We start from the raw sequence: 27,843 nt of genomic DNA, 5'->3' as shown, positions 1-27,843 counted from the left end.
ATATGTACTATGCGGTGAAATGTACAGTGAAGGAACATAGAAAGGAGAGGTCATCCCTCATGTCTCCATTAATTTGGCTGTTGTAATTACTCTTTTTAAACCAGTAGGCTAGGGCCGGGCCGTGGCTCACTCGGGTGAGTGCGGTGCTGATAACACCAAGGCCACAGGTTCGGATCCCATATAGGGATGGCCGGTTAGCTCACTGGGTGAGTGTGGTGCTGACAACACCAAGTCAAGGGTTAAGATCACCTTACCGGTCATCTTTTAAAAAAAATAAAAATAAAAAAAAAATAAAATAAACCAGTAGGCTATATCTTAACTACCGAGTTTCCTTGTAAGCAGTGAGTTGATCCTGTTTCAGTCACTGCAAGAAATATTCCACCTTTCATCTTTAGCTCAGAATGTTACACAAACAATGTTTCTAAATGAGCCCTGGAGTTTTCAAACAAGCCCTGCCAGTGACCCTGTCTCAAGCCTATAATGACGGCCACTATTTAGGAGGGAGTCACCAAGGACGTCAGTCTTAGGGGGAGCGGGAGGCTTCCCTGGGATTCCCGCATAGGAAATCTGACAATTTCCTTTTAGTTTTTTGGAGGGTTTTTTTTTTTTTTTTGAATAGTCCCCCTATAACTTTATTAGAACGTAAATATATTCCAAATCAATAACTGGAAAAAAAAATTAAGTTACAGAGCATGCATAAAATACAAAGTAGCAATTTACAAATAGATAATAGTATCTTCATAACCAATACAGTAAAATAATAAAATGACTACAGAAGAAAACCAAAATGACTGACTACAGCAATGCCTTCCGTGCACCCCACACATCATGAGCACCGCAAAAGACAGAAGATTAACTATGAAACATAGTAATCTATGGAAGCCCACACATATACGTTTTCAAGGCGATATCTCACCATCCTGAATAGTATCACTGCAGTTGATACAACTTTCAGAAAACTGCAAAGTAAGTGCTTAATATTATCCACATGGAAGTAAAACTAAATATTAGTGTGCACATTTCTGAATGAGAAACGCTGCTCCATTGATTTCAGTAATGTAGTAGAAGAAAACTATTTCAGGTCTTTACGAGTCCTAAATGCATTCTATTTAAACTCAAGATACTATTTCATTTTACTACTAAAAGAATACATGCCTTTAATTGGTACCACTTGAGCAGAAATTAGCCTCTCACTGTATTCTTTAGATATACTGAAACCAAAGATTAGTTAACTAGACTATATTCCTTAATATACTGCAAAACTCAAATATCAGCATTGTTAAAATAATTATCCATGCCTGCTGGTGGATATGGTGATAAAACTGGCTGCATTTCACTTGCTGAAAGATTTTAAGACAAAATTAACACTTCAAAACTTGATACTACCACCATTAAACCAGTTATTGCCTGAGCAATAAAATGCCACATAATCTACTGCTGGGAAATTAGATCAGTTAAATGACTTGGGCTGCCTGACCATTGCAACAGAGGCACCTCAGATTTAATTCCACCAGTCTCTCCTCAGCCTGCCAGGCAGCACTGTTATAACTTATGACTCCATAACCATACCACTACCAAAACCATAACAATCTTTTTGTGTTTATTAAGATAATTCTTGTCCAAAAAAAGTGCCCTCCTCTCTAATCAACTTCAATGCTTACAAAAATTAAAAAACAAAATTTACTGGGACCGGCCCGTGGCTCACTTGGTAGAGTGCGGTGCTGATAACACCAAGGCCACGGGTTCGGATCCTATATAGGGATGGCCAGTGGGCTCACTGGCTGAGCGTGGTGCTGACCACACCAAGTCAAGGGTTAAGGTCCCCTTACCGGTCATCTTTAAAAAAAAAAAAAACAAAATTTACTAAACTACATAAACCTATTAAGGCATTTTAGAAATTGATTTCCAGAATAATGGAAAATTTTCAAGCTCTCAAAATCCTGCTGTGTTTATAGGGCAATTCTTAGATTTGTGGAAACATACACTGCACAGAGAGAAGAGTGTATTACTTATAAGCTTCTCTGTGGCAAAATGATAGCTCATTTCTAAGGTCTTCTTAGTCTGATTTGATCAAGACCAGTAAGTCTGAGCTTCAAGTGATCAAGTTCCATTATATCTTACAGTGAACAGGCTTCCGTGATGAAACGTAAACAATTATTGAGGAATCCAAACATTCAGTTTATTAAACTGAGGCTAGTGAAGCCATAGCATGAAAAAAAGCTGCAGTCATTCGGGACAAATAGATAATTTTATAAAGCTAAAATCAAAAGACTTAAGACATGGAAAAATTCATAAGTATAAGGAAGTAATAAAACACAAAAGTGACCCCAAGAATTACAAATATATTTAAATCTCAGACCTGGGAAATGGACTATACACAGCCTTCTGGGGGAGAAGTCTTAGATGTTTTGACAGCACTGCACCTTTGGCTTGTTTTCAGTGGTTGGTGGAACATGAATAGGAACCACATTGTTGCTTGGAGACATGTCATTTTCGTGTCTGTCTGACATTTGCTTCTGAGAAACAACGCGGTATATCTCTGTTAGAATTGTCTGAAAAGCAGCTTCTACATTTGTAGAATCTAGATCAGGCGTCTCAATGAATGACAAACAATTCTTTTCTGCAAAAGCTCTTGCTTCATCTGTAGGAACTGCCCTGAGATGACGTAAATCACTCTTATTGCCCACAAGCATGATAACAATGTTACTATCAGCATGATCTCTTAGTTCTTTCAGCCATCGCTCTACATTTTCCTATGTGAGATGTTTAGCAATGTCATAAACCAACAAGGCACCAACAGCTCCACGATAATATGCTGACGTGATAACTCGGTATCGCTCTTGCCCTGCTGTGTCCCATATCTGTGCCTTTATTGTTTTCCCATCAACCTGGATGCTTCTGGTTGCAAATTCTACTCCAATGGTGCTTTTGCTTTCCAGATTAAACTCATTTCTAGTAAATCGAGATAGGAGATTAATTTTCCCAACACCAGAATCTCCAATAAGGACAACTCAGGTTAAAGTGCAGGCTGACTGTAGAGAGAGTGAGCAGCCTCCTTTTAGTTTTGGATCCTGATATAAGGCCATAAAGGCCTGGACATATGAGACCTCACTCCATTTATGGACCCTATGACATAACAGATCCAATTTTAGGATGGCGTTGTAATTTAGAGAACCATTTTGGGGCCATTGTTCTCCATCACCTAAGTTACACTGGGGCCAAGCCACATTGTAGAAAAATATGAGCTTTTTTTCTTTTCAAACCATGTAATTTAAAGTGGCTCCAGGGCCGGCCCGTGGCTCACTCGGGAGAGTGTGGTGCTGAGAACACCAAGGCCCCGGGTTCGGATCCCATATACGGATGGCCGGTTCGCTCACTGGCTGAGCGTGGTGCTCACAACACCAAGTCAAGGGTTAAGATCCCCTTACCGGTCATCTTTAAAAAAAATAAAATAAAAAAAAAATAAAGTGGCTCCAGTTCTTTTTTAAAAAAGATGACCAGTAAGGGGATCTTAACCCTTGACTCGGTGTTGTCAGCACCACGCTCAGCCAGTGAGCTAACCGGCCATCCCTATATAGGATCCAAACCCATGGCCTTGGTGTAATCAGCACCGCACTCTCCTGAGTGAGCCACGGGCTGGCCCTTCCAGTTCTTTAATATGCACCCCAAGGGTGACTGTTTGAGGCTGCTGGAGTATTTCCCATCTTGTCTCCTACAGGCATGAGAAAAAGAGCCAAAAAAAGAAAGAAGAGTCAATCACCAAGGAGCAAGCATCCTTCTCCTGTTATTCTCTCTACTCAAGTAGATGGGCAGGTGTCCCTCGCCATCTACGACTGAGGCCCATTGGAAGGTGTCCCTCTCTGATGTAGCCATTTTTGTCCTTGAATGTCTCCAAGTCAAAGGAGCTCGATACTCTGTCCTCTCATCCCTGGGTGTCCCATAGGAGTATCCCTCCCTGTAGACTCTTTTTTGCTCGCAATAAAACTGATGCCCAACAATAAGGTTAGGTGTGGGACTAGTATGTAGGCCGTTCAACTGGGCATCCGCATAGAAGAAAAAATGGGCTAACTGCCATTGGGCCTTTTACCAAAGATTTCAGGAGAATATTCAAAGTAAGGGCTACAAGTGGTCAGAGCAGATTACATAAGGCCCAGTCTGAGCCCCAGACAGTTCTACCAAATAGATACGTATGGTTTCCCAGCCAAAAACTTGGTGTACTAAGTAGTTCCAAAGGTCTCTAGCAAAGGTTAAAGTCATGAGGCAGCAATCCTGGGTTTCCATGGATTTTATGGAAAATATCTCCTATTCATCGTTTACTTTTGTGTAGTTTACTCAAAAGGTGAACACAAGGGCCGGCCCGTGGCTCACTCGGGAGAGTGTGGTGCTGATAACACCAAGGCTGTGGGTTCGGATCCCATATAGGGATGGCCGGTTGGCTCACTGGCTGAGCGTGGTACTGACAACACCATGTCAGGGGTTAAGATCCCCTTACCGGTCATCTTTTAAAAAAAAAAAAAGTGAACACAAATCTTTCATTATCTGTTATTAATTTTACATGAATATCTTATTTAAAAGAAGGAAACCAAATTTTACTTTTTGTACCAGTGTACTGTTAACATTACAGCTAATTTTAATAAAAACTTATAAACAAATCTATCTAAATCTATCTATCTATCTAAATTTCAGTTGGTTTTGGCCACACAGATTATTATAAACATTTTACAAGCTCTGACAAGCCCATTAAATACCTTTAAACCAGACAAATTTTTCTTTTCTTTTTTTTTTTTTCTTAAAAGATGACCGGTAAGGGGATCTTAACCCTTGACTTGGTGTGGTCAGCACCACGCTCACCCAGTGAGCGAACCGGCCATCTGTATATGGGATCCGAACCCGGGGCCTTGGTGTTATCAGCACCGCACTCTCCCGAGTGAGCCACGGGCCAGCCCCAAGACAAATTTTTCTTTTAACAAAAAGCGTATTACATCTTCATGCCTTCTACAGCCTTTGCCAAAAGCACATTTTACTTTTCTCACATCCTACTTTCTTTATACATTCTGTATACAAAATCTTATACCTAGCAGTTTGAATTATGTATATTAACTATAATTAACCCTCAGTAACCGTGATTTCCAGTGAAAAACATAGGAAGCAAGCAATTTTGAACTGTTTAATATTAATATTTATATATAAAAAACATTTCTAATTTCTGAAGAGACATATTTTTAGGTTTTTTTTTTAACAGATACAAATATATTTAGCTTTTTAATGTATTGCATAAAAAACAATGTTTCTGTGTTGAAACACCTCAAATATTTATGGTTATCTATTACTTAATTAAACATAAAATGACTTTAAGATTTCAAATAACTAAAAGAATTTTGAAACTATTACAATTTCATTTATAAGCATTAAACCCATTTATATATATTGTCTGATTTACTTATACCAAGCTACACCTTTATCAACCAGTATCAACTAAGGCCTTTGAGATATTGGATGTAGGTCCCTTTTCCCTAGTCATCCTGGGTCCCAAATACCAAAGTGGTATTCAGGGCCATGTGACATCCAGGGCTGCCGTGCGGAGCCTGAAACTAAAGTCAAGTGAATTTGAAAACATTTATGTTTATGTAGTTAATCAGTGTGCATTATTTATAAGCCAATTTGGTACCATGTAAACAATATACAAACATATGTATGGACCTGAACATGTAGACATAACATAGAGCTTACATATCCACATTTGCAGACATTAAAAAAAAAAAAAAATCACAGAAACAAAGGTCTTATAGGTTCTGTTTAAAATGTTAGTAATGAGACAAGTAAAATATAAAACTCACTAGTTTAAAAAGGACAGTTGGAGCAGCTGGTTGGGGGCAGTGGACAGGCTAGTAAGGAGAGCGCGACAGCAGTGGTGGCAGCGCAGCCTTCACTGGATGGCCAGGGGGAATGCAAGGCCCGAGCTCTGCACCTAGAATACCTGAGTGCTGAGGTGACTCGGAGCAGAGAAGTAATCTGCGCGGTGTGGAGTTAATCAGGAGAAGGTTTCCTGAAAGAGGGTCGAAATTATTTCAATACCAGAATACTATGAAGGCAAGAATGTCCTCCTGACAGGAGCTACTGGTTTCCTAGGGAAGGTGTTCCTGGAAAAGTTGCTGGGGTCTTGTCCTAAGGTGAATTCAGTGCATGTTTTGGTGAGGCAGAAAGCTAGACAGACACCCCAAGGGTGAGTGGAAGAAGTCCTTAGTGGCAAGCTCTTTGACAGATTGAAAGATGAAAATCCAGATTTTTAGAGAGAAAATTATAGTAGTCAACAGTGAACTTACCCAACCTAAACTGGTTCTTAGTGAATAAGATAAAGAGGTCATTATAGATTCCACCAATCTTATATCCCACTGTACAGCTACTGTGAGGTTTAATGAAAATCTAAGAGATGCTGTTCAGTTAAATGTGATTTCTACACAACAGCTTATTCTCCTTGCACAACAAATGAAGAATCTGGAAGTGTTCATGCATGTATCAACAGCATATGCCTACTGCAATCGAAAGCATACTGATGAAGTAGTTTATCCACCCCCTGTGGGTCCCAAGAAGCTGATTGATTCTTTAGAGTGGATGGATGATGGCCTAGTAAATGACATCACACCAAAATTAATAGGAGACAGACTTAATACGTACATATATACAAAAGCACTGGTAGAATATGTTGTACAACAAGGAGCAAAGCTAAATGTGGCAATTGTAAGGCCATCAATTGTTGGTGTCAGTTAGAAGGAACCTTTTCCAGGATGGACTGATAACTTTAATGGACCAAGCGGTCTCTTTATTGTGGCAGAGAAAGGAATTCTTCGAACAATGTGTGCCTCCAACCATGCCCCTTGTAGATCTCGTTCCTGTAGATGTCATTGTCAACACGAGTCTTGCAGCAGCCTAGTATTCCGGAGGTAATAGACCAGGAAACATCATGGTGTGTAATTACACAACAGGCAGCACTAATCCTTTCCACTGGGGTGAAGTTAAATACCACGTAATTTCCACTTTCAAGAGGAATCCTCTCGAACAGGCCTTCAGATGGCCCAATGTAAATCTAACCTCCAATCACCTTTTATATCATTATTGGATTGCTGTAAGCCATAAGGCCCCAGCATTCCGGTATGATGTCTACTTCAGGATGACTGGAAGAAGCCCAAGGATGATGAAAACAGTAACTCATCTTCACAAAGCTATGTTGTTTCTTGAATATTTCACAAGTAATTCTTGAGTTTGGAATACTGACAATGTCAGTATGTTAATGAATCAACTAAACCCTGAAGATAAAAAGACCTTCGTATTGATATATGACAGTTACATCGGGCAGAATATATAGAGAACTACTGCACGGGAACTAAGAAATATGTATTGAACAGAGAAATGTCTGGCCTTCCTGCAGCTAGAAAACATCTGAACAAGTTGCAGAACATACGTTATGGTTTCAATACTGTTCTTGTGATCCTGATCTGGAGCATTTTTATTGCAAGATCACAAACGGCAAGAAACACCTGGTACTTTGTGGTTAGTCGGTGTGTCTGGCTACTGCGAGGCTAAGGCTAAGGCTGATGTTGTGTATCCTGCTCACAGAGCCAACTGTCTAGCTCTTAATCCTGTTTGTGACGCCAATTGTAAAGGTAGGCGACCATGCTAGTTGTTGCGGCTCTTTTACCTGCTGGTAATCCTGTACCAACTGGGCTGATGGTTGAGCTAGGGCTGGGTCTGGAGCTTCCAGACCCCTCAAACCCATTCACAGACTGGGTCACCAACCCTTCACACACAGGCTGGGTCACCAGACCCATAGACTTATAGACTTATAGACCCTTTACACAGGTCTATAAGCTAGGCAACTGGCCACACGGTCCTTGGAATCTGCAGGTCTGGAAGAAACATGGCCGTGCAGGGCGGGCACCCGAGGCAGTAAACACCAGCTAAAGTGGTGCCATGCAGGTGCACTTACTCCACCCCCCCACACACAATGTTACCAAGCCACCCTGAACCAGCTCAGGCTCCGAGGTGAGGGGAGCCTGACCAAATTGTTCCATTTTCCCAACACCGTGTTACAAATTTTGTCGTACTTCCAAGCATCCAGCACTATGAGAGACCAAAGACCAAGAATTTAGCATTAGAACATCTATGTATATGGTGGTCTAAATGTACAAAATATAAAACGTACTTATGTCATCCCACCTTTTGTCAAGACGTTAAACCATCTTAGATCAGAGTGTGGAGTAAATTATTGTACATTTTATGTAACATTTAATGTTTATGCTCATAAAACCTAGCGAACACACTGTGGTACGCCAGCTAAAATCTACAGTAGCCACCAAAACCATGACTTAATTTAGATCCCTAGAAGAAGTGGGTGTGGGATAAAGGCAGGAGTGGGGAAATAAGAACACTGACCAGTATAACTGTGCAATTTTGGAACATACTAATTAAAATATGCCTTAACATATAGTGAATTTCTACTTCTAATATTCAGTGCAATGGAAAGCATTTATTTGGACAGGAATACTAGCTACATTGGTAGATGTTTGATTCTTACAGTGTTTGATTTTTTTTTAAAAACAGTCGAAGTGGTTTTAGTTTTGCTAAAATCATAGCCAAACTATTTTCACATCATCCTGTAAGTTATTGAGTGGTGTCAAACGTGAAAAACATATTCTCATTTTTCTTTTTCTGATTAAATATCTGATGCACATCATTTTTCTATAAGCAATCAGTTACTTTCTTAATTGGAAGGCTATATATTATTTCTAAAGACCCAATTGGATCTAAATGGGTTTGAGAATCCATATCAACATATGCTGTGTTTTTTGAAGGAAAGTGAAAACAAGGGCCGGCCCGTGGCTCACTTGGGAGAGTGCGGTGCTGATAACACCAAGGCCACAGGTTCAGATCCTATATAGGGATGGCCGGTTGGCTCACTGGCTGAGTGTGGTGCTGACAACACCAAGCCAAGGGTTGAGATCCCCTTACTGGTCATCTTTAAAAAAATAAAAAATTTAAAAATAAATAAATAAATAGATAGATAGATAGATAGATAAATAAGTAAATAAATAAAGTGAAAACAAATTCAGTAAAACTGTTAGTGTCAAAAAGAGTGGGTATACATTGTTCCTCCCCATGTTATTATGATCAAATAAAAATCAACCCTGTGGGGGGAAAAAAAAAGGACAGTTGGATTTAAATCATGTCTCTGTAAATGAAGCAAGATTGCAAAGCACAGTAAGCCTTTTCAAGGAGTTTGAGTATATCAGAGGACACAGAGAAAGGTGTTTTGTTTGTTCGTTTGTTTGAAGAAATGGATGCCATGATCAAATAAAATCATAGAACTCCACCATAGGATTTCCTTAACTGGGTTACTAAGGGCCGAGCCAATGAACAAACAAAGCCAAAGCCATTTGACTCTTGGGGCTCTGAGAGGAAGTCAGCAGATCCAAAAAGGAGGTCAGTTGGCATGCCATGGCTGTGTTTCTCATGAGGCCTCGGAGTCTTGGCAAAACGATAACAAGAGGAGCACAAAGAGGTTCAAGGAAAAGGGGTTTCAATTGTCTAAATAGTTCCTTGGGGAGAAGCAAAAATCCAGAGAGAAATGGGGACCTAAAAGAAAAATATATTCAAGTATGACCAAAGAGTTGCAAAGTAACTGCCACAGGCTTATTGAGCTCAGAACAAAAGGTCCCTAACACATTAGACAAAGGCCTGCAGCAAGACTGCTACACAACCTTCAGCAGAGATGGAACCAAATGCACGCAGCAGCCGGCAGCCCATCAGACACCTGGAGACGAGTGGTGAGAGCACCAGATCCGAACCACGATTTTTGGTAGTCACTTTAAAGACGGAAAAAAAAAAAAAAAAAAAAAAAGGAGAGAGGGAGAGAGTAAAAGAATAAAGGGCATTTTGTTAGAATTTAGATGGCTAGTGTGAGAAATGCCCTCACCTGTCCAATGCTAAAGGATAGACACAGAGACACAAGGTACAACAAAGTAAGGCTTTAATAATGGCCTTACAAGTCTGGGTGTCTGTGAATGGGACAGGCACACAGAAAAGGGCTGTAGCAAGCAGTTTATTCCCTAGTACACAAGTCCCTCCCCCCACTTCCTCATTGGCTGAGTACTACGCGATGCACAATCTTCCCAAATGACACCTAAAATTTATTACCCCCTTGCAAGGAATTCCCTTGTCTGGGGGCTCAGGACAAGCCCGTGAAAAAGGCCTGCTAAAGCCCTGTGAAAGGATAAACACCAGGGAATGAAGAAAACAATGGGGACTAGTAACTAATTACCAACTCAAGGAGAGCTCTATCTGTTCAGGACCCTCCCACCCTCTGGGAATGGGCTGGACCAGTCACACAACTTCCGGGTTTGGCCTGAATCATTTAAAACACCCTCAGATAAGTCATTTCTGAAAATGAATCACTTAGATTATTTTCTAACAGCTGGGGTCTCCTCTGGTGCCTGACCCAGAGTTCCCTTATCTCCTGTCTGGCAAGCCAATTTTGTTAGGGACGCAGATTCAGGCTCTTGGTCTATCCATGAAAAGAAAAATCTTTTCACAGAAACAAGTGCATGGGAAGGAAGAGCTTTATTACCAAGCAAAGTTATGTGCCAAGGAGGTGTGTAGGCATCACCGCCAGAGACACACATCCCCAGAACTTCTCTCTCTCCCTCCCACATCCCCAAAGGCCCCTAATGGGTGGTTAAGCTGTCACCAAGGCATTATGAGTCCATTAACTGCCAGGTAAAGAGGCAGTGCCCATCTGATCTGAATATGAGCAGCTTCCCTGGGGTGTGCCTATTCTATTCCTGCCTCCATGGGAGGGATGCAGCAGCAGCTGATGGTGCAGAAGAGACAGCACTGAGGAGGTGGAAGGGGACCTGGCCTGGTACCCATGAGTGGGCCTCAAAGCAGGGACTAGGGGGAGGCAAGCAAGAAACTTAGTGAAAAAATTTAGGAGGCACTCATCCTATGACCTTGGGGGTGAGTGCCTCTTTAAATTTTATGCCCCAGGCACCTTCCTGGCCCACTCATACACAGTGCTAGGACCCAGGGCTTGGCCTTGGGAACAGATGGACACTCTCTCCTGACAGCATCTGGTGGGGGTGGGAGGGGAGGAGATCCAGGTGCCCGGATGTGAGAGTTGAAGGCCAGCAGAGGAAGCTTGCTGGAAAAGCATGCCAGAGCCAGGAGTGTAAATCCTCGTGGAATGGTCAAGGGGGTGTGACTGGGGATGGGGTTGTTATAGCAACAAGGAAGGGAGGGAGGACTAGGGAAGAACAGAGGCAAGGTGGGAGCTCTGAAAAGCAGAGGCCTCTCCCCACCCCCAGACAGGCTGTCATGGAAGATTCAGGAAGCTGCATGGTTTATTTTTGGTGGAAGGGAAATTCCATCCTAAGGCCTTTCTCTCCACCCCTGGGTGCCAGCTGGAACCCCAGAAGGGAATCTGACATCTTGTCTAGGCATGACCCTCACCCTGTCTCTCACTGAGCCAGCAGGTATCCACCCATCCTCCCATCCCAGCCATATTCCTGACACTGAGGCCCAGAGGTGAGTCCTGCCCTCCCTTCAGGTCTCCCAAGCCAGTAGGGACACAGAAATCCTGACAGACCCATGAGGCAAAGACAGATTTCCATGGGCTCTGATTCCACACACATGTAACCTCACTTCAACTCTGAGAGGCGGGTCCTCTTATCATCTTCCTGCCCCACCCCCATCTCCAACCACAGACCTCAGCTTCCCCTGCCCAGGAGCCTCAGGGCCGCTTGGGGGCAGTGTCTTGCTTCTGCCATGTCACTTGTTAATCCTCCAGCAGAGTGGGCCGCAAAGAGAATGTCACCCCAACGTACACCCTGGGCATCTGCAGTCCTGGGTCTCATGGCAGGGCTGCTCAGGCCCAAAGCCCTGAGGCTGTATAAGAACATCATCCAAAAAAAAGAAGAAGAAAAAAGAACATCATCAAGGTGGAATGAAAAACAGGCTGTCAGTTTTCAAAACGTTAAACATAGAATTACCATATGACCCAGAAATTCAATTCCTAGACCCAAGAGTAATGAAAACGTAAGCCCACACCGAAACTGATACACAGGTGTTTACAGCAGCATTATTCATAGTAGTCGAAAGGTGGAAACAGCCCAAATGCCCATCGACGAATGGGTGGATAAACAAAGTGTGGTATATTCATACAATGGAATATTACCCAGCCATGAGAGACACCGATACACACCACAGCTAGTATGAACCTGGAAAACATTATGCTGAGTGAAAAAGGCCAGACAAAGAAGGTCACATAGTGTATGACTCTTTTTATATGATACATCCAGAACAGGTAAATTCATAGAGACAGGAAGCAAATTAAGGTTATCAGGTGGAAGGGGGAGTGATTACGTATTAGTTAGTGGTGTTTTGCTGTGGTCATGAAAAAGCTGTGTAACTAGAGAGATGTGGTAGTTGCATTATATTGGGAATAAACGAACTGCCACTGAATTGTACACTTTATAATGGTTCCATTGTATGTTATCTGAATTTCACGTCAATTTTTTATTTTATTGTTATATTTTCTGTCTCACTAATTGACTCTTTGGGTTTGGTTTGGTTTTGTCTGGCAGCTGGTGGGCAGAACGACCCAAACCCTTGACCCTGGTGTGATAACACTGCACTCTAACCAACTGAGCTGACTGGCCAGCCCTCCTCTTTACTAATTGAATTAGCAGAAATCCCCTTAATTTTTTTTAAAAAATCAACTTCAGTTCCTCCCATCCCACCTCAAGGTTCAGTCACCCCCCGGGCAGGGAAGACCAGACACCAGCCCCCACCCCAGGCCTGTTGTCCCACTTGGAGTGGCACCCCGGGGTCCTCCTCAGAGAAGCCCTCCTGGGTTCTCCAATTACAGACTTTGACTCCCTCCTCTGCACCCCCCCACATCCTTGTCAGACCTGTGACTACAATGACAGTGAATGCAGTGATTTCAGGTTTGAGGATAGGATGCTTGATATTGCAGAGGGACTGCAAAAGCCGCGCAGCTCCTTCCTAGGAGGCCAAAGGGAACCCGAGCAGAAAAGAGGCCACGCCGCCCTTGCTAGCCATTGGCTCTCCACGTGACCTGTGCCCGCTCGTCCCGCTCTCCTGCCGACCCACCTTGCCCTGCCCCAATCCCGCGGGCCCCACCTGCTCCCCGCCCTGTGCAAACTCCGTGCCGGTGAGACATCAATCCGCGATCCGCGGCAGGACCGGCCCAGGCAGCCTCCGAGAAAAGCAGCGCGCCCGCCCGCAGCGCAAAGGAAGACCTGCGAGTAGACCATACCCCGCGAGCAGACCATGCGGCTGGACCGACTTCGCGCGCGGCTGAGCGCCGTGGCCTGTGGGCTCCTGGTTCTCCTCGTCCGGGGCCAGGGTGAGGCTCTGTCGGGGGCGACAGGGACCGGGGTGGGATCTGCCACATTCTGCAGAGGCAAACCTTAGACTGTGGGAGGGAAGACGCCAGGGAGGTGGGAACTGAGGAGATGACAGACAGTGCGGGAACCGTGCGCCCCACCCGAGCCTCCCAACCACTCAGGATGTGCCCCCTGAGTCACAGAGAGGGTCAGGGCTGCCCCAGGCCCCCAAACAAAGAGGACGTTTGAGTGGAGTACTAGCAGCCTTGAGGGTAGCAGGGTAGGGTCAGGACGTTTTCCTCCTGTGTTTGTGGCTGGAGCCCGTGCTGCCAGAGGATAGTAACAACAATAACCCCTTCCTGTTGTCTTTGGCTCTGAGTGTCTCACCTTTGGCTAGAGTGGCACCCTGATCCCCTCCAAAGGGGCCCCAGGCAAGGTTACTGGCCCTCAGAGAATACAGAAGCCCCTGGAACCACAGCCTAAAGCCAATCTGAGAAGCAGCCAGATGTGAGAAGCAGCCTGTGTCCCTCTTCCCTGTGCACCGATGTGGCCTCCAAGGCAAAGGTGATGTGATGGTACTTTGTGCCTTCCAGGCTTTCTCCATGCCAAGGATCTCAGAATCTCAGGCCTTGTGGCACTGTGCCCGGGGTGTGTATGAAGCCCGTGATCCTCTCACCTACAACACCCCTTGGTGTAGGACCTGATTCTCTCCTTCACCCTTTCCCAGTCTAATCTAGCCAGGAGGACCCCTCCCCTATGACTCACTCTCAAGGAACTTTCTCCCTTACCTGCCCTGTACCAGGCTTTCAGAAGTCACCAGGACCTATTAGGCAGGGAGATCTGCCCAGCTTCACTGATGGCTCCTTTTTAAAATATTATTTTGGGTTGGACCCACATTCAGAAAGAATAATTGACAAGACATAAGAGAGCCCAGGTGATAGGTCATACCCTCTTCTGTCCCACCCAGTCCTGGCTCCTCCACAGGGACAAACAAGGCCCCTAAGGGCCTTCCACTTACCACCCAGGAGTTTAACCAAGAATACATGTATGCACTTGTCTTTCATTTTTACCTAAATGGTCACAAACCCCCTTTTTGTGCCAGGATTTTTCTCTTCCTGACAACAGCGGGTGACCTCCTCTCACCCCTACATGGTAGACCTTCCTCAAACCCTTTTTTAAAAATTATTTTTTATTTTTTAAAAGATGACCGGTAGGGGTATTTAACCCTTGACTTGGTGTTGTCAGCACCACGCCCTCCCAAATGAGCTAACCGGCCATCCCTATATAGGGATCCGAACCCGTGGCCTTGGTGTTTTCAGCACTACACTCTCCCAAGTGAGCCACGGGCCGGCCCTTTCCTCAAACCCTTCAATGGAAGGGCTTCTCTTCAAGGATGAAGCATCCGAGGCCTGGCTGTTCAGCTCACTTGGTCACAGCGTGGTGCTGATAACACCAAGGTCAAGGGTTCCCATCTCTATGCCGCCAACAACAAAAAAACATGAGGTGTCCTTGACATAACCGGTCTCTAATCAGTTACATTTCAGCAGATTTTTTTCTTCCCTGTATCTAACGTCAGGCTTCAGTGGTTACAATGAATTACATGGATAGACATCCCACCTGGCAAGGAATTGTGTGTAGGCAGCATGTTACTGGGGAGAGGAGTGGGCTTTTTGACGTGGAAAAGCGTTGCTAAGTTGCCCTCTCTGGAGCCTGTGAGTGGCTGCTGACCCCGGCCTCATCGACCCCGGATAGCATCGAACATGTTGATCCATGTCGATCTGATAAGTGTAGGATGGCAGTAGCTTCCTGAGGCTGTGTTTGTTTTTTACTTTTTGTTATGGGACCCGGCTCGGATCTGCCAAATTCTGCAGAGGCAGAACCTGAGATGGTGGGAGAGAAAGGTGGGAGCTAGTAGAGCTAACAATAGCAGGGACCTGTGGGCCTGACTGTGCACCTCCCTGTGCCCTAAGACACAGAGAAGGTCGGGCTGCCCCAGGGCTGCACAGGACCAAGGCGCCAGCCCAGTCTCTGAGGTAGAGAGAATAAGTATAACCAACGCAACGTACCCATCAGCCACCTTCAATAGTGATCAAGACTGGGACAACCTGCTTTTATCCGGACAGCCACCTCTCCCTTGCACTATTTTGAAGCAAATCCCAGTCATCATATCATCTATACATTTTTCATCATGTCTTACTAAAAGAAAGGAATACATATCTGTGTTTATGTGTGTGAGTGTATATATTTCCAGAATACCATAAGTTCTCAATGTAATCAAATATCTAGTCAAATATTCTTACTTTATATTATTTTTAAATGATATTTATGCAGGTTTTTAAAAAAAATCAGGATTTGAATAAGGTTCATACTTTGCACACTGGTAAATGTATTTCTTTAGCTTTTTTTTTTTTTTTTTTTTAAGATGAGCAGTAAGGGGATCTTAACCCTTGACTTGGTGTTGTCAGCACCACTCTCCCAAGTGAGCCATGGGCCGGCCCTGTTTCTTTAGTTTTAATAACGGCTTTGAGATATCATTCACATACCATACGATTTATCCATTTAAAGCATACACTTCAGTGATTTTTAGTGTATTCACAGAGTTCACCATATCAATTCCCATTTCCCTTCAACCCTAACCCCCAACCTCAGCCCTAGGCATCCACCAGTCATATCCTCTGACTCTAGGGGAATGCTAATTTTGGACATTTTACTTAAATGGAATCACACAGTAATGGTCTTTTGTGACTGGCTTCTTTCACTCAATGTTTTCAAGTTTCATCCGAGTTGAAACATGTAGCAGAACTTCCTTTTTATTGCTGATAATATTCCATTATGCAGATATACCACATTTTATTGATTTCGTTCATCAGTTGAGGGACATTTGGATAGCCACTTTTGGGTTAATACGAATAATCCTGCTGGGAACATTCATGTACAAGTTTTTATGTGAACCTCTATTTTTGATTCTCTTTGGTTTATGCCTCATAGTGAAATTACTGGTTCACATGGTAATTCCCTATTTAATCATTTGAAGCCAGCTTTACAAAGCAGCTGTAACATTTTACCTTCCCACCAGCAAAGTAGGAAGGTTCCAGTTTTTGCCCATCCTTCAGTACCTGCTATTTTCTGTATGTTTCCTTGAATTTTTTTTTTTGGCCATTGGCCAGTAAAGGGATCCAAACCCTTGACCTTAGTGTTATACCACCATGCTCTAACCAGCTGAGCTAACTGGCCAGCCACTCTATGTGTTTCCTGAGTCTCTTTCAACCTGCAGATTCCCAATCTGCCTCTTTTATTTTCCTTCTGATTTGTTGTCGTGTTGAAGAAACTATTTAATTGTTCTGGAGAGGATCCCACCATTTGGGTTTTGCTGATGTCATCCCTGTGGTTCCTTTTAACTGTTCCTCTGTCCCCTGTGTGCCCTGTAAACTTATATTTATATTCTAGAGGCTGGATCAGATTCAGATTTGGGGTTTTAGGCTTTACTTTGTTTTGTTGTTTGGCAAGGCCACTTCTGAGTGATGCTCTGTACTGCCGACAGAAGATATGTACTGGCCGCGTTGTTTTTTATGACAAAATGAGTCATTGACATCGCATTTCAATCAGATTTCAATGTATATTTCTCTTGCCATGAGTGAGGTGAACAGCTTTTCATTTGTTTAAGAACCATTTATTTGTACTGCCTATTCTGAACATATTCTTACACCACTTTTTTCTATGTGTGGCTGGCATATTTCTCGTTCGTATGTAGAAACTCTATCTATTAAGAATATTGGCTTTTTCCGCTGGGTGACTTGCAATCACTTGCTCCCTCCTGGATCCCCACAGCAGGTGGACTGTGCTTTCTAGGCTGTTCTAGTCGTAGCTGCGCTTCTCTCTTATAGCTCCCCTCACCGCCATTGCTCCTTGTTTGCAGGGTGCTTTCTTTATGTCATTTCTTGCCACCTGGAAGATGAGATCCCTGAGGTCAGAAACCTTGTCTGATTCCACCAGTTCTTCCGCTGCCTCACATGACCTGGCACACAGTGGCAAGGACACTTTCACTCCATCAAGCCTATGTGATCATTTTTGTGACGCTGTTGGCTGAATGAAAGAGTCAAGCCCTGAGGAGCCTCAGTGAGCCTGGTGGGGGAGGCTGGGGCCAGGCCCAGTGAAGGCAGATAGGGTGGAGGGGACAGTGTTACAGGCAGGAGGTTTCTTTCTTTTTTTTCTTTCAAACCTTTTTATTTCAAAACAAAACAACAACAAAAACAAAAAACCCTACTCAAAATATTTCTCAGTAGAGGCTATTTCTTTTTTTCTCTTTAAAAAAATTTTTTACACGGTTGGCCCGTGGCTCAGTGGCTCATGTGGGAGAGTGTGGTGCTCATAACGCCAAGGCCATGGGTTCGGATCCCATATAGGGATGGCCGGTTAGCTCACTGGGTGAGTGTGGTGTTGACAACACCAAGTCAAGGGTTAAGATCCCCTTACTGGTCATTTTTTTAAAAAAAAATTTATTATACAAAAATATCTTCCATTCTGCATGTCAGAGGAAAGATGTCCTTGCTCTTTCTAAAAGGAGAAGTTTTAGAAAAAAACACTAAGTTCAACTAAGTTCCTTCTTTCCCTGACCCAAAATAATAAGTGTGGATTGAGATAGCGTCTGATTTATCCCCTTAGTGCTTACATTTAATTTACAATTTTAGTATAACATCCGAGAATGGCTAAATCAGCAACAAGAAATATATATTTACAATATTTCTCCAAAAAACAAAAAAACACAACCAAACCCTTTAATAATGACTTTAGGAATTTTATTTATGAAAAGATTTTTTTGTTTCACTTTAAAAATATTCCTATTTTGGGACGACCCCCGTGGCACACTCGGGAGAGTGCGGCGCTGGGAGCACAGCAGTGCTCCCGCCGTGGATTCGGATCCTATATAAGGATGGCCGGTGCGCTCACTGGCTGAGCGCGGTACGGCCGGTCACAAATAGACAAAATATCTATATATATATATTCCTATTTTTATTCTTTCTTTTAGTTTTTGTTTATTCTCTTATTTGTGTGTGTGCGTTTTCATTCTTTTTACTTTTTTTCTTTTTTCTTTCAGAGGAGTTTTTTTTAAAGCATCAAGTGTTTTTATATTATGTAGATACGTATAAATATTTTCTTTTGCTTTCTGGTTTTTTGCCCTGGTGTTTGGAAAGATGGGGGCAGGGTAGGCCCTGCAGTCTGAGACTCTCTTAGCAAGGCTGGATCTAAGAGCAGGAAATGATCTAGGTGGCAGGAAATGCGATGAAACTCCCCTGGTTCCTCTGTCCCCAAACAGAGACACTCGCTCACAAATGAAAACCATTTCCCCTCCCAGACCCTAAGAGAAGGGAAACCCAGCAGGGACATTGGTCCATTTGCCACCACTCCTGAGCTCCCTTTTCTGCTGACCAATTTACATGCATCGTAAAAATGCTTGTTTTTCCAAACCAAAAAACAAACAAACAAATGTAAAGACCAAAACTCAAAACAAACTATCAGCTTGGAGATTTCTATAGGTAAAATATCCCAAAGTCAGAGACACTCTCCCTGCACTATCCCTGCTCTGAAGGGGTTTCTGCACCTCCCCTTTGATAAAAAGACAAAAATACATAAAGAAGTAATCTTTTCAGTTTTTCCACAGGAGCGACAACAACAACAAAAGAAGCAGGAAGCTTCCAGTTATGGGTCATTAACAATAATCTTAATGAGGTTTTTGCTCAGTACTCAGGGTCCTTTACAGAGAAGTTGCCCTAACTGAGGCACTCTGGAAATAAGTCACTGGCTTTTCCTCAAAGTTTCAGCCCTAGGGTGCTGGGCCTGGAGACGAATGAAGGGGCAGAAGGTCTTGGGAACCGACTGCAACTTTTAAGGTGCAGACCAGAGAATCAGCAGATTGGCAGAAACAGATAGAATGCCATCTCCTACCAGGACCCAGTATTCTCTAAGAAGGCCTGTTAATGCCAGGACAAATCTGGGTGAGGTGTCTGAGAGGGGACCCCTCTGCCTCTATTACTTTGGAAGTTGCAAGCATGTGGTTGAAGTCTGTACTCTGGGTGGATCGCACTTCAGACCCCTGATGCCTGGCTCCATCTCCTCCCCACATAGGGCTTTAGGAGGAGGAAAGCCTGAGATGGCTACAGGAAAGGGGCCAGGAAGGGATAGGGCTGGAGCATGAGGGGCAGGGACAAGGTTGTGCTATCAATATCCTTACAGATAGGGAGCAGAGTGCAATTTTGCATCTGTCATTTATAAGCTCTGGCCACAGGCTGCTAATATTGGTCATCAAACATATAAATATTGAACTAAAAGAAATTCCAACCTTTCTTTCTTTCCATTCTTTTTTTTTTTTTTTAAAGAAAAAAGCTCTCTGCTGCCCTAGAGAGATGATCTTTGGACAGGCCATTCAATGCCAAGAAAAAGAGGGCAGCTGATGGGGCTGGGCAAAGGGCAGTGGAGTGAGAGACAGGCCCTCCCCACCCTCCCTCCCTCCTCACACACAGGCACATGCACACCCTCTTCCGTGGCTGCAGGCAGAGGGCAATGACCGGCTTCTCAGCAGGAGCACCATCCCCTGAAACGTGCCAGATCAGTGAGTCGCTAAACACAGGCCTGTGCTCTGGAGGGCTACACTAAACCAGAGGCCTGGAGAAGCCTGGCTGGGAGGCAGGTGGAGACTTGGCCCAGTCCTCTGCTATCCACAGCTGACGACAGGAATCCTGGAAATCCCTGTTCAGACAGGAATGAGGACATGTGGAAAAGGGTATTAAAGGGGGCGGCCAGTGAGCTCAGTTGGTTAGAACATGCCAACACCAAGGTCAAGGGTTCAGATCCCCATACCAAACACACACACACAGAAAAAGAAAAAAAAAAAAGAAAGGGGCACTTATTAGGAGGCCATAGAGACAGAAGGAACAAGGAGATGGTGCCTGTCTCAGAATCTGCCTGGGTAGCAATGAAATGGTGGTGTTCCTGGGGAAGAGAGTTGCAACTCCTGAAGAGCTTCTACCCTAATAAGTGCAACAAGGACCTCACAGAGACTAGCAGAAGGTGGGGGGTGGGGTGGATGGGAAGGGGTGGGAAACCTCATTGTGAGAACGAGCACGAGCATTGCACAGATTCAAGCTAAAGGGAGAGGAAAGAAAGGAGAGCACAGACGTGGATGCAAGGCTCGGGACATCTCAGCAGCACCATGTGTTCTGCATGGGTCTCGGAATTCCTGGGGCTGGTGGTCCCTCCTGCATAAGCCAGGAGAGTGTGGCAGAGGAGCAACAAGCACTGGACACCAAAAGGAGAACCTGGTCATAGAGACAGGGCCACTTTCTTCCCTGTGTGTTTGCTCAGAACCAGGCACTGGTGGGAACCATGGGTTGGGAGGAGGAGTGAATTAAAGCTATGCAAACACCCCAAACTGAGAGCCCGGTCTCCTGGCAGGGGAGCAAGCGAGCAGACTCCTTGACAGCTCAGCCTGTGCGTTGCCCTCAGATCAATCTGCTACTCCCTTTTCCTTAGGAGGGAGGGGAGCAGGCAGGTAAGCCTGTCCACCACCCTCTCTGCCCCCCATGGGGAAAGGCTCAAGGGACAGGAGAGCAGAAACAGGGTATGACGCTGGCCTGGGAGCCCCTGCAGGGTCATGTAGAGAGGCTGTCCTAGGTGGCGAGTCAGGGGAAGATCGATTTCCCCTTCGGTCTGGGCCAGATGTGCCTTAGCTGATGTTCTGTATCAGCTTCTCACTGACGGGCAGTAGAGGCTTTTGATGGACAAGTCTAAGATGTAAAGCCAGTGTTTGTAGATCGGGATCCCTACAGCCGAGCTGAGGATGGCGAGGTGGTGGCAATACCGACGGGCTGGGAGGGAGGACAGCTGAATGGGGAGACCCAACCCTCAGGTCCATCTCTCTGTCCACAGGACAGGACTCTGCCAGCCCCATCCGGACCACGCACACGGGGCAGGTGCGAGGAAGCCTCATCCACGTGAAGGGCACCGATGTGGGGGTCCACACCTTTCTAGGAATTCCCTTTGCCAAGCCACCTGTAGGGCCACTGCGGTTTGCACCCCCAGAGCCCTCAGAATCTTGGAGTGGCGTGAGGGATGGGACCTCCCACCCGGCCATGTGAGTTCTCCCAGTGACACAGGCAACATTGGGCCCTGAGGTGGTGGTAGGGGTGTCCTGAGTGTTTCATCTAAACCCCACAGCCAATTTTCCCTCTGAGTTTGCTGGATTCCCACATGCATTTTCCCGATGAGCATGCTGAGACTTGGGAGAGTCGAGTAACATTCCCAGGCTCCTGGCTCAGGGCTTGGTACTTGGAGGGCATTAGCTTCAGGTACTGAAGGGAGGATAGAAACAGAAAGCTTCCCAGATTCTGGTTATGCCGAGTGTTCTCTGCCACCACTGGGAGGTGTCTGGGAGAGACTGCGGTGGCTCTGTGAACCTTGTAGGAACCCCTGACTCCAGCAGCAGATACTGAAGATCCCTGACAAGGGCAGCAGGGGTGGCTCCCTGAAGACCCCCACTCTCCACAGTCACTGTGCCCACTGACAGGGCCTGGCGCCACTGGACAATGGACATGTGTGTGTTCTTACAACTGGAGGCTATGTGAGAATGATGAGATTCCCTGAGAGTCCAGACTTCGGATGAGGGATGTGTCACTGCCCTTCTCATGAGAAATTAACATTCACTCAATCATTTATGCAACACATGTGTGAGGGCTACTCCCCTGTCCCAGGCCTGAATGGGGACAGGATACAGTGGTGAATGTCAACACATGCTGCCAGTGGTTGCCATAGAGGCCTCTAAGAGTCAAGATTTCCCAGCTTCAGGAGGAGTGGTGTCCAAGGTCCTCAACAACCTTGAAGCCTCCCTTGAAGTCCAGGCTCCATCCCAGCTTCCCCAGAGCCTGTGACCTGTAGCTTCGTGTGCAGGGACTTTAGACAAGGATCATGTGTTATCAGCATATCAGGGGGAAGGGGAATGAGGGTGGCTGGGTGCAAATCTGGACCCAGGGTCTGGTTAGTTTGGACCGTAGACCAACTGTCTGCCACGGCCACCAGGTGTCTTCAGAATGCCACTATGATGAATGCAGAGGCTGAGAGCCTGTTTAACATAACTGTGCCTTCCACCTCCATGTCTGAGGACTGCCTGTACCTCAGTATCTACACACCTGCCCATGCCCATGAGGGCTCTAACCTGCCTGTGAGTGTCAAACCAAGGTGCTGGGGGGAGGGAGGACACTTCTTGTGCAAGAAGTTTAGAAAGGACAGGCTCAGCTAGGGCCCCACTTCAGCATGAATCCTGTTGAGAGGCCTGTCACTGTCAGTCCAAGAAATGCTGCTCACCCAGTGTGGGCAGCTGACCTCTGGACATGTGGTCACGTGGTCCTGGCTGCTCCAGAGGTCAGAGGCTGTGTCCTTGGGGTGGACCCAGGACGCACCCACCCAACTAGTGCCCAGGGGACCAACTCAGGTGCCTGAGGACTGCATGTTGAGGTCATCAGAGACCCCAGCTATGGATTATCTGTTGGGCAGATGCGATGGAGGACACTTTTCATTAATGTTCGGGTGGGACATTCAGGGAGACACCCCTTTTCTCTCCACCACAGAGATGGTTCTGGGAGTAATGGAGCCAGGCTTGGACACATGGGTAGACCCTAAAGTATGAGAGGCCTCGGTTTCCTGGTAGAACTGGGGTCCCTGCTCCATGGCCCAGGTCTTGAATTCTCGCTGGAGTTCTGTCTTTGTGGGCAGGTGGACAGAGCCAAAGACATGGGTAGTCTAGGTAGCAGCCTGGTGGGGTTTGGTCTGGGGGGGCGTCATGTGGTCTCTGCCCTGATTCCCCCAGGTGATGGTGTGGATCCATGGTGGGGCGCTTGTTGTGGGATCAGCTTCCATGTATGATGGTTCTGCGCTGGCAGCCTTTGAGGACGTGGTGGTGGTCACTATCCAGTACCGCCTGGGTATCCTGGGCTTCTTCAGGTGAGACCAGGCCAGGGCTGTGCTAGGGGGCTGCACAGAGCCAGGACAGCCCTATGATCCCTATTCTTGTAACTTCTCAGCACTGGAGACAAGCATGCAACCGGGAACTGGGGCTACCTAGACCAAGTGGCTGCACTACGCTGGGTCCAGCAGAATATCGCCCATTTTGGAGGCGACCCTGACCGTGTCACCATTTTTGGAGAGTCTGCAGGTGGCGCAAGCGTGTCCTCACATGTCATATCCCCCATGTCCCGAGGGCTCTTCCACGGTGCAATCATGGAGAGTGGTGTAGCTCTGCTGCCTGACCTCATCACTGGCTCGTCTGATGCGGTGTCCACGGTGAGTGCCCTCAGCCATGGAGGCCCCAACCTGCTGTCTCATTTCCCACCTCTTGGAGCCTGTGCTGCTTGACTGTTAAATGAGGATAACAAGGACCATTAGGGTGCCTCAGAAACTGCCCCCTGCACTGGCATTGCTGAGGGGCTCAAGGGTCAGAATCCCCACACAGCTTCCATTGTGGAGGCTGAGTATGTTCTGTGGCCTAAAAAGCTGCTGGCCTGAGAACCCCCACCATGGGCAGAACCATCTAATCAGGTAGGATGGCCCCTCTGGCTGAGAACTCTGAGCACGAGGGATGTTGGAACAGTTTGAAAACTGCAGCAATCCACACACAATACCCTGTGAGATTTGAGGTGCACCTGCTCCCTGCCGGGACCCTGGGCAAAGCCCTCTCCCCTACCTGGAAGTATGAGCCAGCCCCTTCCTGATCTGTTTGCAGATGGTGGCCAACCTGTCTGCCTGTGACCAGGTGGACTCCAAGGCCCTGGTGGGCTGCCTGCGGGGCAAGAGTGAAGAGGAGATTCTGGCTATTAACAAGGTCAGGGAAGTGGACATGGGTGTGGAGGAAGTGAGAGGCAATACAGTGGGGGGCAGGCAGGCCTGGGTGCCCTTTACAGGCCCTGGGCACGTTACTTTATCTCCATGACCTGGTGTCCTCATAAACCTGGATGGGAAATGGAGGCCATCGTGTGCCAAGCCACGTGTGCATAAGACCTCTTTGGGAGGGTGGGAGCCGTTGGGGTGTGCCAGGAAGGTGTGGAAGGAACTCAGAGATTGTCAGAAACTGTCAGGGACCTGACTTTGCTCCCTGACCTTGCATGTCCACTCAGCCCTTCAAGGTAATCCCTGGCGTGGTGGATGGGGCCTTCCTGCCCAGGCACCCGCTGGAGCTGCTGGCCTCGGACGAGTTTCGACCCGTCCCCAGCATCATTGGTGTCAACAACGACGAATGGGGCTGGACCATCCCCATGGTGAGGCCAGCCCCAAGCCCTGCGTGCCTGGGGAACCCATTCCACGTGGGGGGCCGCAGGGCTTCATAGCTCCAGGCCCATTCCACCCCCAACATGAGGCTCTCCTCCCACCATGCAGTTCATGGGCTATGACACCCAGAAGGAAGTGGACAGAGAATCCATGCAGGCTCTTGTGCAGAAAACTTCAGCAGAGATGGTGAGGCTCCCAGGGTTCTGCCATTGGAGAGGAGCTGCCTCTCTCCTGAGTAGGGTAAACACATTCCCAAGATAGCCTGCCCGTGCAGTGACTCCCGTGAGCAAATGTGGGGGTAGTTGTGTGTTTGTGGGTGGGGTCACCCCTGAGCTTGGCCCTTTCCCCCCATCCCTGTCCCATCCCCGGACCGATCTTCCCACCCCTGAGGCTGCTGCCTCCCTGCCCCTGGCAGCCTGCCTGACCTCACTCTTCCTGATCCACCTGGGGTAGATGTTGCCTCCTGAGACTGGTGACCTGTTGATGGAGGAGTACATGGGGGACAATGAGGATCCCCAGACCCTCCAAGCCCAGTTCCGGGAGATGATGGGGGATGCCATGTTCGTGATCCCTGCACTCCAAGTAGCACATTTTCAGTGTGAGTACATCTTACCTAAGGCCTGACTGGCAAGGGGGCAGCTCCGAACCCTGGTCCTAGGAGAGGTTTGTGGGTGTCCAGGTCCCAGCCCAAATCTTTACAGGGCCCCTGGTTGCCAGGCACTTGATGTCCCTCACCTCAGTAAATCCTCGTGGCTAATCTAGAGACAGACATTTCCCTCATTTTACAGATGAGGAAACTGTGGTTTGTGATCTTCAGTGACTTGCCCAAGAACACCCAGCTCAGAAGTCCTTGGCCATGATTTATCCCAGGTTTTTCACACTGCCCCTGCTGCAGCCTAGGACACCCCTACCCCATTGTCCAGATTCCAGTCAGCTTTAGACCTAGGTATTGTGTCACCATGGGTAATGCAGGACAGCTCCAAGTGAGGGGGGCCCCCTGTCATGACCTGTCACTCCCCTAGGTTCCCATGCCCCCGTCTACTTCTATGAGTTCCAGCATCGGCCCTCCCTCTACAAGGACATCAAGCCACCCCACGTGAAGGCCGACCATGGCGACGAGATTCTCTTTGTCTTCAGAAGCTCCTTCTGGGGCAGCCACAGTGAGTCTTCGTCCTTCCCCAGGAGGTGGGACACACCCTGGCTGAGTCCCTGAGGGGTGACGCCCTCACTGTACAGATGAGGAAACTGAGACTCAGAGAGAGATGGGGATCAAGTGTCCAAGATCTCAGAGCTCAAAAGTCTGAGCTGGGATTAGAATGCAAGGCTCCTCAGACTGGCGTGTGCTGCCTCCACCTCTCCCACCCCGAGTATGGTGTCTGGCCTGGGTGCAGTGGGACATGTTTCCAAGGCATATTTGTTCCTGAAATGGCTTCCCCGAGACAGAAGGAGCAAAGGGCCCCGCGATGAGCCAGCTAGAGTCTGGGAGAGTGAGGAGCTGGGACTAGGAGAGGGCCTGGCTCCCGAGGGGGGTGCAGGAGGGATGGAGGTCCAGACCTGAGGGGTCCAGGGAGAAGTGACACCTGGGATGGTGAGTGTGGTGCACGAATGGGTAGCTGGCCTGGGGTGGCCCGGACTGGACACTTGTCGTCCTCCACTCTGCAGTTAAACTCACTGAGGAGGAGGCGCTGCTGAGCCGGAGGGTGATGAAGTACTGGGCCAACTTTGCTCGAAATGGGTGAGATGCTGCACCCCTGCCTAACCTCCCCACGGGCTTGTACCCACCTAGTGCTCCCCTTGCCTGGGGCCCCTGATTAACATACATGTGTCCTGAGTCACATGATAGTCCCTCCCCAGCTCCAGGACCTACTAGGACACAGAGGGGCCTTGTGGCAGTTCCATCTCCTTGTGACCTGTAGGATGGGCAGAGTGCTGTGGTGCTGTCACAGCCTCCCTCTGAGAGTGAGGGACAAAACAGACCAGGTTGCCTGCCCCCCTCGACTCCCATGGAGCTGACACCACTGGGAGGCAGTTTCCCAGCTATATCTGGAATCCTTCCCCCTCGCTCCCCAAGCCCGCCTGGCCTGCTTGTCTTCCTGGCCTGACCTGGTCAGGGCCAGCAGGGCTGGGCTTGGCAGCACTCATGGTGACCTTCCTCTTGCCCTGCTGGGCGGGCATGTCTACAGGAACCCCAACGGCGAGGGTCTGCCCCACTGGCCCGTGTTTGACCAGGAGGAGCGATACCTGCAGCTGAATATACAGCCTGCAGCGGGCCAGGCCCTGAGGGCCCGCAGGTTCCAGTTCTGGACAAAGACCATACCCCAGAAGATCCAGGAGCTAATGGAGGCTGAGAAGAAGCACGTGGAACTGTAGCTCCCTGTGTCGGAGGGTGAGGGGTGGGCGTGAGCGCAGGGAGATCTGCCTGATGTGTCCACACCCCCCCACTGAATAGCCATGGTTGATTCCTTCATACATACAGCCATCCGTCCATTCTACCATCCGTCCATTCAGGAAATGTTTATTAAACACCTACTACAAGATGTTTAGTTATCAAGCCTGCCATGGGTCCTTTCTTGTTAGACACATTCAATAAGTTCTCACTCAAAGCTGTGGATGGGCAAACCCCAGTAGAAGCCCACCTTCCCAACATCCACTGGGGCCTGGGCCCCATCCCCACTTCCCTGCCTCCACCTTCTCCCCACACTCTCTCTCCTCTCCTCAGAGCTCCCAGGCTTCCCCCACTTTGAGGGAGGTGCTTTGGGGAATGTTGTCCACACCTGGGAGTCAGAAGCCCACATCCACCTCTCAGCATGTCCCATGTGTTTTTATATCTATAAGTAGCCAGTAGAATACCTGGACACCAGAAGCCCTGTTGTCTTAGTCTGTTCCGGATGCTAAAACGAAGCCACAAACTGCGTGCCTTGTAAACCACAGAACCTTATTGGTCACAGTTCTGGAGGCTGGAAAGTCCAGGATCAAGGTGCCCGCAGATTTGGTATGTGGTGAGGGCTTCCTTTCTGCTTCACAAATGGCCCCTTCTCACTGTGTCCTCAGGTGGTAGGAGAGGCATTGAAGTTCCCTCAGACCACATCTTGAGGGCATTAATCCCATTCACTTCTTAAAGGCTCCACCCTTT

The 27,843-nt window shown here is 47.1% G+C and overlaps 1 protein-coding gene and 2 pseudogenes across 1 annotated transcript; 2 read left to right on the top strand and 1 right to left on the bottom strand.

The window, feature by feature from the left end:
* Window positions 1-2,366: 2,366 nt before the first annotated feature.
* Window positions 2,367-3,873, bottom strand: LOC134387729 (ras-related protein Rab-11A-like; annotated as a pseudogene).
* A 114-nt stretch (window positions 3,874-3,987) lies between these two features.
* LOC134387728 (fatty acyl-CoA reductase 1-like) lies at window positions 3,988-8,147 on the top strand (annotated as a pseudogene).
* Window positions 8,148-13,064: 4,917 nt separating this feature from the next.
* LOC134389568 (cocaine esterase-like) lies at window positions 13,065-27,090 on the top strand. Its single transcript, XM_063113129.1, has 12 exons — window positions 13,065-13,420; window positions 21,324-21,528; window positions 22,470-22,611; window positions 23,257-23,390; window positions 23,471-23,729; window positions 24,169-24,267; window positions 24,560-24,700; window positions 24,819-24,896; window positions 25,164-25,308; window positions 25,733-25,870; window positions 26,373-26,445; window positions 26,894-27,090. Exons 1-12 carry the CDS (start codon window positions 13,345-13,347, stop codon window positions 27,078-27,080), a joined length of 1,677 nt encoding a protein of 558 aa, XP_062969199.1. The 5' UTR covers window positions 13,065-13,344; the 3' UTR covers window positions 27,081-27,090.
* The last annotated feature ends 753 nt before the right edge of the window (window positions 27,091-27,843 follow it).

Source organism: Cynocephalus volans, chromosome 10 (genome assembly GCF_027409185.1).
Source record: "Cynocephalus volans isolate mCynVol1 chromosome 10, mCynVol1.pri, whole genome shotgun sequence".
Taxonomy (NCBI): domain Eukaryota; kingdom Metazoa; phylum Chordata; class Mammalia; order Dermoptera; family Cynocephalidae; genus Cynocephalus; species Cynocephalus volans.
Note: the sequence above shows the minus strand (reverse complement) of the source record. Positions and strands in the feature narration are given on the sequence as shown.